This window comes from Lindgomyces ingoldianus (assembly GCF_010093535.1).
Source record: "Lindgomyces ingoldianus strain ATCC 200398 unplaced genomic scaffold BDR25scaffold_6, whole genome shotgun sequence".
In the NCBI taxonomy this organism is placed as follows: Eukaryota; Fungi; Ascomycota; class Dothideomycetes; order Pleosporales; family Lindgomycetaceae; genus Lindgomyces; species Lindgomyces ingoldianus.
The window spans coordinates 874,770-889,595 of NW_022985167.1; the positions used below are offsets into that span (position 1 = coordinate 874,770).

The 14,826-nt window shown below is 46.3% G+C and overlaps 5 protein-coding genes and 1 non-coding gene across 6 annotated transcripts; 1 reads left to right on the forward strand and 5 right to left on the reverse strand.

Moving 5' to 3' along the window:
- Positions 1 to 346: 346 nt before the first annotated feature.
- BDR25DRAFT_111043 (uncharacterized protein) lies at positions 347 to 991 on the reverse strand. Its single transcript, XM_033683572.1, has one exon. The coding sequence runs from the start codon at positions 921 to 923 to the stop codon at positions 585 to 587; it is 339 nt and encodes a 112-aa protein (XP_033551520.1). The 5' UTR covers positions 924 to 991; the 3' UTR covers positions 347 to 584.
- Positions 992 to 1,431: 440 nt separating this feature from the next.
- BDR25DRAFT_111045 (uncharacterized protein) lies at positions 1,432 to 3,017 on the forward strand. Its single transcript, XM_033683573.1, has 4 exons — positions 1,432 to 1,565; positions 1,615 to 1,724; positions 1,777 to 1,875; positions 1,927 to 3,017. Exons 1-4 carry the CDS (start codon positions 1,492 to 1,494, stop codon positions 2,625 to 2,627), a joined length of 984 nt encoding a protein of 327 aa, XP_033551521.1. The 5' UTR covers positions 1,432 to 1,491; the 3' UTR covers positions 2,628 to 3,017.
- A 2,484-nt stretch (positions 3,018 to 5,501) lies between these two features.
- Positions 5,502 to 5,582, reverse strand: BDR25DRAFT_t10. Its single transcript has one exon. It is a non-coding gene; the product is annotated as a tRNA-Glu (tRNA).
- Positions 5,583 to 5,600: 18 nt separating this feature from the next.
- On the reverse strand, positions 5,601 to 6,886 carry BDR25DRAFT_351206 (uncharacterized protein; the record flags this gene model as incomplete). The annotated part of the gene is made up of 8 exons (XM_033694819.1): positions 5,601 to 5,713; positions 5,761 to 5,807; positions 5,841 to 5,870; positions 5,933 to 6,061; positions 6,153 to 6,401; positions 6,437 to 6,634; positions 6,689 to 6,770; positions 6,805 to 6,886. The coding sequence occupies 8 exons, from the start codon at positions 6,884 to 6,886 to the stop codon at positions 5,601 to 5,603; spliced, it is 930 nt and encodes a 309-aa protein (XP_033551522.1).
- A 487-nt stretch (positions 6,887 to 7,373) lies between these two features.
- BDR25DRAFT_332068 (Nucleotidylyl transferase) lies at positions 7,374 to 9,834 on the reverse strand (the record flags this gene model as incomplete). Its single annotated transcript, XM_033692711.1, has 3 exons — positions 9,519 to 9,834; positions 7,834 to 9,436; positions 7,374 to 7,378 (listed from the first exon to the last, which is right to left on the reverse strand). Exons 1-3 carry the CDS (start codon positions 9,801 to 9,803, stop codon positions 7,374 to 7,376), a joined length of 1,893 nt encoding a protein of 630 aa, XP_033551523.1. The 5' UTR covers positions 9,804 to 9,834.
- An 815-nt stretch (positions 9,835 to 10,649) lies between these two features.
- On the reverse strand, positions 10,650 to 12,936 carry BDR25DRAFT_311128 (uncharacterized protein; the record flags this gene model as incomplete). Its single annotated transcript, XM_033691210.1, has 8 exons — positions 10,650 to 10,672; positions 10,724 to 10,988; positions 11,037 to 11,195; positions 11,249 to 11,557; positions 11,627 to 12,124; positions 12,208 to 12,340; positions 12,463 to 12,506; positions 12,571 to 12,936. The coding sequence occupies 8 exons, from the start codon at positions 12,934 to 12,936 to the stop codon at positions 10,650 to 10,652; spliced, it is 1,797 nt and encodes a 598-aa protein (XP_033551524.1).
- Positions 12,937 to 14,826: the final 1,890 nt, after the last annotated feature.

Consider the following 14,826-nt stretch of genomic DNA (forward strand, 5'->3'; position numbering starts at 1 on the left):
CGCCCGGCAAGCTAAAGGAGTTTTTCCGAGCAAGGTTCATCAGATGATTCTTTCGTTGCACCGCGGAAAGAAGTCCAAGGTACTCATGAACGGACATGGTCGTAATCATGAGGGTAAGCGCCGACGAAATCTTGGCCCATATCCAAGGCGACAAAGGCGTAAGTGGGAAAATTTCCTATTCCAAAAGAATGAAAAACATATTGTTCATCACTAGTTTTTCTTCTAGAGTCTTCTCCGCAGTCCAGAAAGAAGTCAGAAAGCGCCGTGGTGCGGAAAATGACGACGGCAACTCCACTGCTTATCATGGTCATGTTCTGGATATCTCCTCTCCATACTTCAATCCAAAGTACAGTCTACGAAACGGCATTCAAACGAAGACTGGGAGGGAGAGGCCGATAGACGACAACATTAATGTCATGTCAGTCCGCCGCCTTTGCTACCCCGTCCGTTTCCAGTTCACTACATCCATCACCCTCCCGATTCAATAGTCGGGTACCTGTCCGACACAGTGCTTCTCCTTATAATGGTACTGAGATTCGATATAGGATGGACGAGGATGTCAGAGATCGCATCATCTACGGACTTCAGGTCAAAGTGGAGGTTGCAGAGGCTGAACTGAAGGCTGCCAAGTTGCGACTCCGACTTGAGTTCGAGCAGTGAAGGACTGCTACCGGCGTCGATTGTATGGGCACTAGGGATGAACCACACGTCCTTAAGTAGAGGCGGAAGTGGTGATGCAGGTGGTGCCGGTGGTGCCAATGGGAATGGCCTGTAGAGTTCGAGGAGACTTCCTGGGCCTGCATTGATTTACATCCGTGGGAATGATTCTTGGTCACGAAAACGGGGCTGCATGGCTTCTTCGTTTGAGGACGCAGATGGGTGAAGAGTTCGTAATGTGTGCTTCTCGATGAGTTCGACAACATGACTCTGGATGGGCGTATTGAATGTGCCAAGGCGATTCAACGGTATAGAAAGGCATTCTTGACTCCAATTTTCAATTCCTTGACTTCATGGACTTGCCGTTTCCTTTATTTATCGGTCCCTTATCCTTCCGAGATGACATCGTATCCTGCAGGGGAAGCTCGGCCTAGCGACACCCTCTTGCACGAGGAAGCGCCAGCCTCTCGTTGTTCGTATTTCGCGTTCTCATCATGCTTTTTGATTGCACACCCTGGTTTTCGAACGGTCCGTAACATCACCCCTTGTCTCAAATTCCAGATGGCAGTTCTCCCATTCGTCCAATCCGTCCATTTTCGGCAAAAACGGATATGGCGTTCGACCCGTCAGGTGAAATTTTCCCTTTTTATCTCTAAAATGTACGACAGGACCGGGCTGTCAGCACACTTGCATGAACAAGCGAGTTTGGCGTTGAGGCGTCACTCAGCTGAACCTTCGACGAGGGGGCTTATTTCGAGGTCTCTCCTCTTTCCATTTCCCTTCACTCTTTCGTCACTCGTTTTAATCAAGTCGCTCTTTATTGTAAACTTTGCAATGCGCTCCCAACTTCTGTCATTCTCTTGCGCATTAGTAGGTAATTACCTATTTTGGAGAGTTGATGCATCATGGTGAGTAGCCAATCAGGTGCCATTGCTGGATTTGAATTGATTCTTCAAGTTACTATCCCAATGGAGATTTTCCTTCCGACTATGTTTACGCGCCCTGCTCGGACAATGAAAATGCGACTTGCTGTATGCTGGGCGAAGGAGATCAGTGTCTATCGAACGGTTTGTTAAACCCTTGCATTTAACAAAGTACCTTGCTCACACACTACTCTAGGCCTATGCTACAGCCCAATCTCACAGTACATGTTTCGAGGTGGTTGTACAGACAAGTCTTGGAATAGTCCAAATTGCTTTCAGCACTGTAAGACCGGAGGTAAATACTTCTCAATGATCTGGCTGGATAAAATTGGCTGACGATTGACAGAATGGTCATCCGGATCCTACGACCAACTCGTTCCATGCGGCGGCGACAAATACTGTTGCTATTCGGACGGAAGTACATGCTGCAATGATGACTCCAAGGTCTTCACCGTCGGGACCGGAACAGTGATAAAAGACTTCTCCAGCACCGCTTCATACACGCTTCCCATAGAAACTCCTGAGGGTACGGCCCATCCAAGCTCCGCTGCGAACGCCAAAACCACAGGCTCGAAAGGAACAGGTGCGCAACCTACAGGCTCGAGAGCTACGAACTCCGCCGCTGCAGCAACATCAACCAGTCAAGCCGCAGAACAAACGGACCCCCATACCCACGGCGTTTCTAAGACCGCCGTGTTAGCCGGCGCTATTGGGGGAGTTGTCATTCTGATCCTCGCTATCGCCCTAGTATGGTTCCTCGTGCGACGTCGCTACCGCAAGAAACTGGCTGCTGGCTCCAATGGACAGGGCTTCCCATTGTCCAGCGGCGACGGCTTTCAGAAACTCCCTGATAAGAGTCCACGACCTGTCGAGGTCCCCGCACCCTTGCACCCACCTCCACCCCCACAGTACCAGCCTCCCGCATACCAAACCCCGCCCCCGCAGCATAATGCGGTCGAGATTGATAACTCATATCTCCCGCCAGGAAGGAACCAGTATGGACAGCCAGTGTATGAAGCCCCAGCTCAGCCATACAGGCATATCTAGTCTGTCGGATCCGCTTTCAGGACTTCACATGCATTGCATGCTGGCACAATTTGCGGCGCATTCCAAATGAATTCCCCATCCCCTCAAGTCCCTTTTTGGATTCAGAGAGACAGCCAATTAGATGCTGTTTTGTGCCTATTCCCGCCCCGATTATGGCCGATTATGTGCACACAATCTTCGCGGGGACCTTTCTTGTTTTGGGTCACGACTTCTAGGTTAGGGGGAGGTATTGTATACGGCGTTTTGGGAGGGTGGAGCGCGTCATTGAGATATCTACACTGTGTAAACCTTGGAGGGTATCATTTGCGATGCCTAGATGAGCCAGCTGGTTGGAATGGATATATATCCAATATAAATACCAGAAATGAAGTTAAGATAGATATTCGATCATACCATGTTTACGCCCCATGCTAACTACCTCCACTTCCAAGTAATGCAAGATCAATATCTTATTATCAGTATATTAGAGGGTCTCTAATCGCACTTGCAGCCGCGAGGATGCTTAAAGAAGGGGTACTTACCGCATTTGGTCACCAGGATGGGATTTTGAAACTGGCCGCCTACGAAAGAGCCCCCCTACCGCCGCCTGACCATTTCTTAAACTTAAATATAGGGCTCAAATTGTTCCATACCTTGGCCGTGTTGCTGTATCTGCGGCGGTGGGAAATATTCGAAAAGGGGAGGTGACAGTATCAAAGGGTTAACGCTTTAGGAAGTCAGCATCCACAATGCAGACATCCGGCTAACATCAGCCTTGCAGACTCATGGGGTTTGCATTGCTCTTTCTCCTGTACTCGTCTTCCTTCTCTAATAGCATCTCCTACAGAGAAAAAAAAACTTCGAAGAAATCGTTAAAACGTATGAGTTTTAAAGAATTTTGGCATGCTGGTACAAGAAGGCCGACTCGGATTTCTTGGATTCGTTCTCAACTAATTGAATGGTTCGCATGACGGGTTTTGGCGAGGAACTGGTGCCTACAACCAGGCCAAATATCATGAAGGCTTCATGGCTGAGAGATACTGGACTCTACATACAAAGACTCACAAGAAATTAGAGCAGCGCGAAAGTCCAGTGGGGTAGAGGCTATCTCCAGTTAAGTTCAGTGTCGGCCTGGGACCGTGCATGCTTGCCAGCTTGAGTGGCGATACGAGAATCAGTAGTGGGTCCTTTGAACGGTTGCCAAGAAACCTCGAGGTAAAAGGTACTTCCTTTTCTGATATTGCAGATCCATCCGCTTCATTCACTGCCTTTCCATTTTATGCTCATTCATTATTCTTGTTTTTCTCTTTTGTCCTGAATCTTAACTGCTCATCGTGGACTTTCTAATCTCTCTTTAATTACATTATTGATGCCGATTATTAGCTCCCTTGTAGGTTGTCCTAGTCAAGTACCTCATGACAAGGTTGCCACATCTGATCAGAGAACAGGTACTTAAGGTATCATCAAATACGTGTCTAGGTACCCAACTCTTAATTAAGAAAAGATAGTTCAGCTAACAGCAATATTAAAACTGAAGCCGTTCCCTCCAAACCACATCTGCAATAATATATATTAATTCTTAGTCTCCAACTATCCACCGCTACGAGCACTACAAAATTTGCTATAGGCTTGGCCAAACAAGCCTAAACCCTGCATCTTACTTTTCTCCTACCCTAAATATATATATATATTGTTTGCGATACTCGCAGTTCCTTTCATCCCATCTTCCTATGAAATATCCGGAATTAGTGTTGAGAGGTGAGCCACAGTTGAAAGCAGTGCGCTCAAAAAAATAAGGAGGTGTAGTTCGATGACGCATCCGAGTTTGATAGGTCGGAAATGAATCACCTTCGGCAAAGCACTCTTTCCAGAATGAAGTGACCCGAAGTTGGTGAGCCTCATTCTTGCTCGGCCTTGGTGCATATGTATTAAACTCGTCGATTTGAAAATGTATAGGCGAAGCATACTTATACCTAGCATTGTGTAAGTGGAAGGCTAAAATCATCTAAAACCATGCACCCAAGATAACGTTCCATTAACTCTCCCTCTCTATTAAGTGTGGGGGTGGGGTTCCTCCATTCCTATGAGGAGCAGCTACGATTGCCCATTGAGGTGTTCCCGATGGGCGTACTCTCAAGTACAGTGAGTCCCTGTTCCGAAGATTCGTCAGCTTCCAAAACTCTCATATCCAATGCACTAGAAAGAACACGATCGGTGTGTGATTAGGCGAAACCGAATAGCCCGTCCCGGGGAACTCTTTTGACGTTGTACCTTAGGTCTAGTCCCTAATTCCATGATCATCTATGTGGAATGGCGAAGCTTCGTCACCTCCACATTCCTCTCTCTTCCACCATTCATTTATCTAAACTCGCGTGATATTTTTGTTCATTTGTTTCAACTAGCTATAATTCACGTACAGTTTCAGACACTCTTCTGACCCAAGTGCTGAAAAAGGATATCATTAGATCTAATCATTTTTGCTTACTGCCGCTCAATACAATTATCTTCTGCGTTTCGCCACCCCGCAAATAATACACCACTGCCCTTTTTTTCCTACGCTGTAATCATGATTATCTTTATTATAAGCGTCTAGTGTTTATTTGGCTGTTTGATGATCCTATAACACTAGACAAGTTAGCATGTCTTTGGACGTTTCTGAGTGAAGATATAAGTCATGCGAGCAAAAAATATATCCATCAATGGGAACCGTACTCCAATTTTCAAGGTCTTGTAAGTAATACTAGATAATAAATTATGTTGCAGTCACTACATTGGGGTGTCTCTCACGACGATCGTCAGGGTGGTGCAAAAGAAAGAAGAGTGCGCCAAAACCCGGCACTATAACACCCACCACACCATTCGTGCAACAGAAAAGGTTGAAGGCACAAGAAATCTTCCCGTCACGCGGAGTCGAACCCCGGCCTTGTGAACGGTCGAAATGAGAGTCACAAATCCTAACCGCTAGATCATAACGGATTAGTTTCTCGTGTTAGATCAGTAAGTTGTCAGGAAATTTTCAATATATAGTAGAATATTTTCAAGAAGTGTAGTAGAAGGCGGTATAGTGAGGGAAAGAAGCAGAGGGCGGTGACTCCACAAGGCAATCACTGAGAGTCAAAGGCAAAAGAAGAAGCTATGGGTGGCAAGCATGAACAAAGAGCTTGAAGTTTCTTATGGCTGAAAAGATAGTAGGAATGACACCTTCCGTGTCGAATCTTCTAACTTTAACCTGACTTTTTATGATAGCCAATGGGATAAATATCACTCGAGATGGTCGATGCCATCACAGATGCTCTCAACCCTGATAGCTTTTCTTTCCGGGACACTTAAACCACACTGCACTCGCATCTTGTAACGGAGGTTGGCCGCAGATTTCGCCAATCGCTCTTCTAATAGCCGCTCTTACTTCGTAATATGCGCACCGGGCGCTCTTGAACTCTAGACATGTCCTGCTTCTGGTAGAAATAGACAAGCAATCGCAAGAGCAGTACTACCAAATGTAGATGCACTTATTTTTGACAGTAGATATGTTAGCAACGTGATTACAATGCACATGGCTTCTTCATAACGACAATGCGGCGCCTCACGAGTAACTGAAACGGAGCTTCAGGTGGCCCAGCAGTTGGTGTACCAGTTTCGGCCGGAGGATGAACGGTTCCACCCCTTGTTGCTGTGAATAAAGCCGAGTACCCTCCGTAGGAAACCTCGTTCATTCCTGGACTGTAAGAACTCAATTTGTCGGATGCTGTCGGATATTCTCGACTATAAGCCTTGTGCTTCGATGCCTGTGAAACACTCGGGGCATTCTAAGAGGATGATCTTTCCGAAACAGATACTCATTCCAGTGGAAGTGAATACGTATGTGATAGATCCATGATGTGGATAGTCGTACAAAGTCAGGATACCATGAAAAATAGCTATCATGAGTAGCTTGGTAATAGATCAGGAAGTGGGGCAGAATAAGAGTTGCAGATGGCAACAGGTGGTTGCAAATCGAAGGCGGCCTGAGACAAATTATGCCCGTATATCTATTTCACGGCGCATTCCATATGCTGCTCCTCTTACAGTAGTAAGCATTATACGTCATGCCATCATATCTCACGACGGGAGCATAGGTCACGCGTAGAAAATTGCACATGAAGAAGCCCCAAATCCTGAAACCCGCTCAAATTAGTCTAGTTAATGAATAAATACGCACTTCCAGACCCTTCCAACTTAAGATTTCGGTGAGGAGCCTCGTGATTGTTGGTCATGTAACCAACCAAGCAGTTCAGAGCCATGAATTCAACCGGCCACAATAAACGAAGTCATTACGGGTCCGGAAGCAGATAATCCTTATGGAGTGTTCTTATTGAGATCCGTAATTGCCGGAGAGGGAATGAACATCTGGCAATACTAGATAAGGATGCTGTCGCCCTGTTGGGCATAACGGATGTCAGTGCCTTACACGAGGTACCTTCTCCTGTTAGATGTAAGCTTAAAGCATTTACTAATCTTACTTGTTTTCTAATATTGGTAACAGATATTAGGTTTAGTAAATTAATTTTTAATGGCTTTTAACTCGATTATTTGTTTACATGAGAGTCCAGAGACTTCTCGACTTCTCACTAAACCCTTTGCTCGTACGGTCTATGGAGCTATGCGAGCCAAGGGATAGATATCCGTTTAGTCTTAAATCCTTTTACAAGTCCTTCAGTGTGGCCGAGTAAAGTAGTTATTGGAACAACTAACTCACAACCGATCTGTTTGGTGTTAATACATACTCACTCACACTTGTCGCGTAGATAGAAATTAGAGGTTGGAATTACGGTAATAATTGCTATTTTTGATTGGTGGAGTCCACAATAAGTTCTTCCCGTCAAGTTGATCAAGTTGTACTATCTATAGACATCTGTACAAAGTATCAAAGGACCATCCAAACACCACAGCGCTAAGTGAGAAAAGCGCCTTGAGATTGTTGGTCTTAGAATGTAGACGGATCAAATAGATAAAGACAAGCTGTAGCGCGTGAGGTCATACTGTTGCAACGCATTACAAGGTTTCAAACCCAGTCTGACAAAGCAGGCTACCATCAGTAGTAAGCTCATCAATCTGATATACTATTTGGAATTACTGAGATAAGAACGCAAAGACGTGAGCAAGTATATGACGCTGAGTAGCAAAAAGCCGAACCGAAAAGAACAAGGAGAAATTTTGGCAGCTTACTCCTGTACCGGGGTGTCCGCACGATCTTGCCCAACCTGTACTGCGGGAGTGAGTCCAAGCAGACTCATTCCATTCTCCAGAACTTGTCGAGTGGCTTCATACAATGCAGCTTCAGCAGGTGTTACATTGTTTTTGGCCTCTTCAAAGCAAAACGCCAATTGCTCGGTGACACTGACAAGATAGGCCATGATTGTTGCCGGCTCAAGGGATCTGTAGGCTGCATGGGTGACATCAGGATACTGGGCTAGAACGCGCAAAAGGTTGGCATGGTCTTCCTCAGCAAGAGAATCATAATCCTCAGTAGAAAGTTTGGCATTCCCAGGTTGCTGCTTCAGAATGGAGCACAGCTTGGCATACCAGTATTGGAGGTCCGGGCCTGTACCGGGTTTAAAGGATGTCATCCCGCTAATGTCGAAAGGATGCTCATTTCCCCTTCTTGCGGACAACTCTTGTGCTAGAAGCGCATTGATACCCATTCTCTTCGCAGCCTCACCTAAATCCCCGAGCAGTTGGGCTTTTTCTTCTTCAGCCTTCAGTGACTCCAGCATTGCGAGTTGGCATTGGTCGATAATCTCGTTTGGCTGGTATTCGGCCCCTAATTTCTCCTTCATCTTCGAAACCTCACTGAAGTTGACGTGTTGCACTTTGTTGGCGAGCCCAGGCATATCTAAAAGCTCCAGTATCTTGCACACACGCGAAAAGTGAACGTTGTGATCGGCGGCCACCACGAATATCATCTTTTCGAACTCGAATTTTCTTGACCGCTCGAGCACAGCTGCAAGGTCCCGGAGGAGATAAGTGCTACTTCCAGAAGAGCGGTCTCGAATGATCCCAGCACCTGATTTCATGCCGTGTTTCCTCAGGTCAATTAACAAAGCGCCATCCTTCTCTTCACAAATCCCCTTGTCCTTCAACAACTTCTCAATTTCATTCATCGTATCCTCGCTTACTTGTGATTCCCCAGAATACTCGTCGAAGCTGATTCCCAATCGGGCGTAGAGTTGCGTATAGTAGTTGATGTTGAGATCGCGGACCCGCTTGGAAAACGCAAAAGCTTCCTCATTCTTGTCTTCCATTTTCTTGAAGAACGCGTTTCGCTCCGCGTATAGCCCCTGATTCTCGAGCTCGGCAGTGTCTCCTTTCTCATCGCGAATTCTCTTGTGCTCTGCTTCTTCTGGGGCAAACTCTTCGGTAATTTTGTGGTTCACTTGGAGGAGATGCCCGATGGGATCCACCTGAAGCGCTTCTTCAGAACCAAACTTCTCAAACCCAACCCCCAACAACCCGATCGGCTTACCCCAATCGCCGAGGTAATTGATCTTGGTGACATCCCATCCCATAATCTGATGCATCTTACTTATACATGCTCCAATAATAGTACTCCGCAGATGCTTGCCTTCAAAGTCTTTCGTGATGGTCGGGGAGGAGAATTCAATGACGAGCCTTTTGCGGCCACTCTCGGGGAGGAGAGAATCGTTTAGGCCGATATTTAAGTCGCAGCCATATGCTTCCTTTCGGTCACTGATGAATGGAAGTAGGAGACGAGGGAGTGTTTCAGGCATGAGCATGATCCGAAGGTGAACACCATCTAGGAACGGAAGTCCGAAAAGGGGACATGGCGGGAACTGGAAATATTTGCCTTGTAAGCTCCATTCAAATATGCCACGAGAATCCCATATGCTTGGTAAGAGGCAAATGTGTGCTCACCTTCTTTTGGAGATCGAAACCGAGCTCGTTAACCTTGGCACCAGGACAAAGCCTTGGGAGGATGATCACCAAATCTCCGTTTTCAAGATTATTGGATGGTTGAATGGAGTTATAAGCGACTGTAGGGTCGCATTCAATAAGGCTGCAGAGAATTTCCGCAAGATAGGAGCGGCAGATGTCGAGTGGGTTGTCAAGGACATTAGCAGCATCGAATTGTGGCAATGGAACGTTCAAGTCCAGCCCTCCAAGAGAGCTTTCAAGATCTGCAGTACTGAGAGTCGGCATTGTGTCCGAAAGTCTTGTTCGCTATCTGTAGCGTCGATGTACAAAAGATGAGCTTTGCTAGTTAAGTGAAATACGACTTCTAGCTGGACGTGATAGCTAAAAGGGCGTCAAGCATGTCATCTGACACCGTGCAGGTGGGCGGTAAGAATACTGGGTACCTGATAGGCCTATTGCTTAAGTGGAAGAGTCCGTAAAGTGAAGGCCCACCATCGAATTTCAGCCTCACCCAAACGTGAGGTGCCACGCTGTTCAGGCATCAGCCCTCGTGGTTTCCTGGGATTGGCTATACGTCTCTGCTCGTGTATCAACGAGCTGCGGCCGGGAGTACATTCATGCATTTCTATCAACTCGGACAATTGATTCAAGATTCGTGACAATTGGTTGCCCTCCTCTGCAAGTCTCTTTTTCATGCTGACACAGGCACCATTCGCCTTGGGGATTAGAATCGGTCTCAATATGCGCAATACAAATTAAATGACCCTTGCGGTGCTAATACTATATCTCCTAGTGCCTTTGTAATTTTATCGTAACTTATTAACCATGAACCATGAAGTTGGTCGTGATCATCGTAGAATTCATCTCAGGAAACAGAAAAAGTCATGAAAAAATTGCAAAACGAATGAAAAATGTTCTCGAGTGTGGATTGTTGATAAGAAAATGGTGTCGGAAAAACTGCTAGAACTATAACATGTGAAGTAAGGCGAGGATCGGCGTTATGTCGTATTTTCTTAAAAAGTAGGCTGCGCTTCGCTACTTATCAATTCAAGAATGTCGGTGATTGTATAGAAATGATACAGCAGAGGTATGGCGTCCTCGAGGTCTCAAAGTGATATCCAAGATCAGAGCTCAAACGACATACATGCTGGGTTCTTGGGATAATTAGCAGAGCTCTAAATCACTTCTCAAAGGATACTACTCACGGATGTCCGTATTCGGGCGTTCGGTTGATGCCAATGGTATGGGACTTATGGATTCAATAGCTGTCCTTAGCCACCAGGGCCACCGGGACTGCTGAGCGAGACTAGTCCGAGCGATAATAACCCCATAATTATAAAGCTTTAAGGCGATGAATAAGGTTATAATGCAGATGAAGAAGGTTTTCTGGTTTCGATCGAACGAGAAAATCTGCTGCTGTGTGCTGAAATAGGCTATGACGAGTACGGGAGGGATTGTGAGTTGATTTGTCTGAGGTATTTAGCTATGGCATCGAATGAACTAGATAGATTAACTGACCGAAAGAGTGAGTGCTGCAGTTTGATTCGTGAGTTGCGCGGTTTTCTGGCTCTCCAGCGCCACCCGATTGTTCTCCAAGGTCACTTCTTGGGTATTGTGATTCAATCGCACGGTTTGAAGATTTAAGTCATAGCTTTTGAGATTCAGTCGAAGAGTGAGCTTCAAGGGTTAGAGTAGACGACCTTCTTAAGTGTACTTGACAAGGGACTCACGAGTCTCTCAGATCCCGAGCACGATTCCGCTAGAGAGTCCAAATCTTTCTCTTGATCCACTAACCGCTCGAAAGTTTTGATGATGTTATTGAGTGATTTTCTTGCCGCGGGTTTCGACATATTTGAGAAGTAGCGGATATCTCCAGTGGGGGCAGCGAATCTTTTCCAAGCTTGAATAGTAGTAGAGAGTTGCTCTCGAAGCTTCTTGAGTAGTTGCATTGTTTGAATATTCTGATACAGAGCTTCCTGCACGTCTCTAGGAAGCTCCTTTGAAGGTCCGGGGGATAGAAACGCGGGATGAGTTTTTTCCTAATGACTTTGTCAGACGTTGAAGCTATTTTAAAATATATTTTGACTAATAGAGGAGGGAGATCGTACATATCGTTTCACACTTCTCTGTACTTTTCGAACAAGATGTATCCATTCTCTGAAGATTTGGGTCATCCGGCGTTCGACCATGAGTAGGAAATACTCTCTAGGGTCCCATATTGGTTTGTCAGCGTCGACTACCCATCCTGTCGAACATTCGCCGTCGTCGGCAATTGGATCTTCGTTCAATTCATCTAGCTCTTCTTCCTCGAAAATACCGTCGTCGTCAGTAGGGTTATCATCAAACTCGGTGTCCACAAAAGCATAGGTCACCCATCTCGAGTTGTCCGAGCCGCACGCTACAATGGAGATTTGCGCCTCATGAATGACATATGAACATGGGACTTGCCCTTGGATTGCTGGGATATTCAGAAAGGACACATCCATTCGTCCTCGTTCCGTTTTGTGTATCCTAGTTGTTGGCTCTTTATTGGGTGGTGTATGGTATTGCCTCAAAGCCAGGTACGGAAGTTGAAACACCAACTCAAATACAGGAAATCCGATACGCTAATAGGAGTGTGAGTAGGAGAGTCTAAATTACTCACAGCTACCGTCCCCTTGATTTTAGGATACCAAATGTCTCAACATACCGGAGTCTTCACACAGAGCGATGTTTGAAGGGCTATGTGTTTCCAAATCGCGTCTCTTAGCACTGGCACCTGACGCCAAGACGCAGACTCGGCAAGAGTACGAACGCATTCCGCGTCTAGGTCAGAAATATAGCTACAAGCTGTCAGCTTCCACAGTTCGACGTTTTGAAGAAAAGTAAATCTTGAGTGGAGCACTAGAACCCACCACCTCAAACACGAGGGAACACTTGGAGAGTTGCATTGGGACGGGCTCACATTAAACGTCGGTCAGCATCGGGGGTGCCGTCAAGATCAAATCGCTAGTTTATATTAATTTGAGAACTTCTAAGCGGAGCCATTTTCAAATGACGTGCAGTCACATACCTTACGTGCCAACGCGTGTCCCAAGTCCGTTGCGGTCAGCCGTTTTGCGTACTTTCGAGAAAATCCAGTAGATTTCTCTCGGTCATCTAACCAGATTTTTGGCCCTCCAGATGATGTGCCCTCACAGAATTCTTTTACCTCTTCGATTTCGCAGGAAGGCACGGGACCTTCATAATCCTGGAGGAAGATGTCCAGATTATCCCCGCAAGCCTCATGCCCTTCCGACTGTAAGGTGTCTCTTTTAGACTGAACATAGGAGCTATCCTCTTTGAATTGTTGATGGGACAGGCGGTTCGAAAAGAGAGTATCCAATTGCTTCTCCTTGTCCTTGGGTTTCGAGTGAACGCTCCGGACCTTGCGCTTCATATGAACGATTCGAGCGTTGCGGTTCAGGCAAATAGTTCGGATTTTATGCTTCAGATGAATGGTGCTTCTGCGGGATTTCATGGCCTTTAAATATAGTGTAGGGATTTCTAGATCAATCGATGCAGCAATAGGCCCGAGCTACTCTAGAGTTCCCGTGACCAGTGCCAGCAGAAGGTAGAACTCCGTTCGGATGGACAAGGAGCCGCGGAGATTTGATCTCTCTGGCTTTGGGGCTCAACAGTTGGTAACGGCGTTTAAAAGCCAATGCTTGAGTTTTGGTTGGGTGGGGGTTTACCTACAAAAGTCAGCTTGTCAATAGGGTGGACTTGGACGAAAGGCTTACTTTCAAAAGTATCAAGAGGGGGAAGCCGTGTCACTAAGTGGTTAGGTTTAAGACTCATTATCGGCTTCAGGCTCCGGATAGCAGATCCGATTGCTCACACCAGTGTGAAGAGTAGTGGAGAGCACGGCAATTAGGACGGCATTCATTTGCTGAGGGGCGCAGCCGAATATCGGAATCCAGGAGGCGGTGTACGATGGTCGAAGGAGGTGGAATTGGTAGGATTCTGGATAATTCTGGAATTATCCTGGTTTGCTAGCAGTGCCATCATGTCATGGCCTATAATATATCCTCCGGCCTCTTAGATTGACGCTTTTCAACACCATCCTGTATACCGAGTGTGATAGATGCCGTTGTGGTCTCGTATTGCCTCTTTTCCTGCGGGCACAATTGCATCCACGCACCGAGAACACGTAGTGGTGTCGTTAGGCTTTCCGTTGGGCTTTGTTTAGGATGGCTGCGTTGAAGCTTCCACTTATACATTGACAGCTGTATGGGAATCGCTCTCGAATTTGATACGGCGGTCAGCTGGTCTCTTCGGATTCGCTAGATGAAATATGAAGCGGAAGCTCACCAAATAGAATGATATATCCTGAGTAGAACGGGAGTGCAAGGCAAACCTCAGCCTTGTCTGTTAGCGCTAGATCGGGCGCTTAGGCGGACACGCGTCACTGTGCATGAGGCCTGCATGAGGGACTCGAGGCTGGCACATTTGGACACTCGTGCGGAATTGTATCTGAGTAGAATGTACCAAATCTCATTTCGCTGCGCGGTGTATTTCGTGTTAGAGTATTTTCTCCAGGTGTGGTTACCTGAAACATCCAGAAGTATTGCCCTTACTTGGGAAGGTGCATATTTCATATTTAGTTTTCGGTTTCCCTCGCTTTAGCCCATTTCTTGGGCCCAGAGTTTCTTGACCGAATCAGAGGGATTTGATGGCTGAGCCGATAGGTCAGGTAATGCTCAGCCGCAGGCCCATCCGGCCGGTTGTTGTGCCGTGTAGCAGCACTGCCGTGTATTCTGAAGGGTTCTGGAAGAGGTGCAGAGGAACCAACGATCCTAAGACACGTTGACTTCGTAGGAGTCATTCAGTTTTGCTGCGCCTATTCCTAAGTTATCGCCAACAAGGACGTGGGCTCGGTTTGAATCGGAAACAGTTAAAGACGGCCGGCCGCGGATCAAACTCCTAGGTTGTCGTTTTAATACCTATTTCCGTCGTTCAGGATGCCCATAAAAAATTATCAAGGTGTACAATTACTACCTTTCCTATCTCGATTACATCGCAAAGCGACAACAGAGTCCTTAGCTACAAAATAATTAGGAAGAGAAGTTCGATTATACTAGATCCCTACTTCTGTATAAAGAGAGGTAAAAGGTGGCATTTTTTAGCTGATGGCATATCTTTTCTGTGACCAAATAGCAAGAACTGAGATGAGGTCCCTTCGAAGTACGCTACTCAAGTACAGATAAGCATGTTACAATAGGCAATACAAAGGGGAGTGGTGTACAGATTAGTCAGATTTTCGAGTGCGAAAGGCAAGAAATAGATA

Excerpts from the sequence above, each read along its gene's own strand:
- BDR25DRAFT_111045 (XM_033683573.1), top strand. The coding sequence starts at position 1,492 with ATGCGCTCCCAACTTCTGTCATTCTCTTGCGCATTAGTAGGTAATTAC. Across the intron at positions 1,566-1,614 it reads TGGAGAGTTGATGCATCATG|TTACTATCCCAATGGAGATT; the intron begins GTGAGTAGCCAA and ends TGATTCTTCAAG. Across the intron at positions 1,876-1,926 it reads TCAGCACTGTAAGACCGGAG|AATGGTCATCCGGATCCTAC; the intron begins GTAAATACTTCT and ends GACGATTGACAG.
- BDR25DRAFT_111043 (XM_033683572.1), bottom strand. The coding sequence starts at position 923 with ATGTTGTCGAACTCATCGAGAAGCACACATTACGAACTCTTCACCCAT.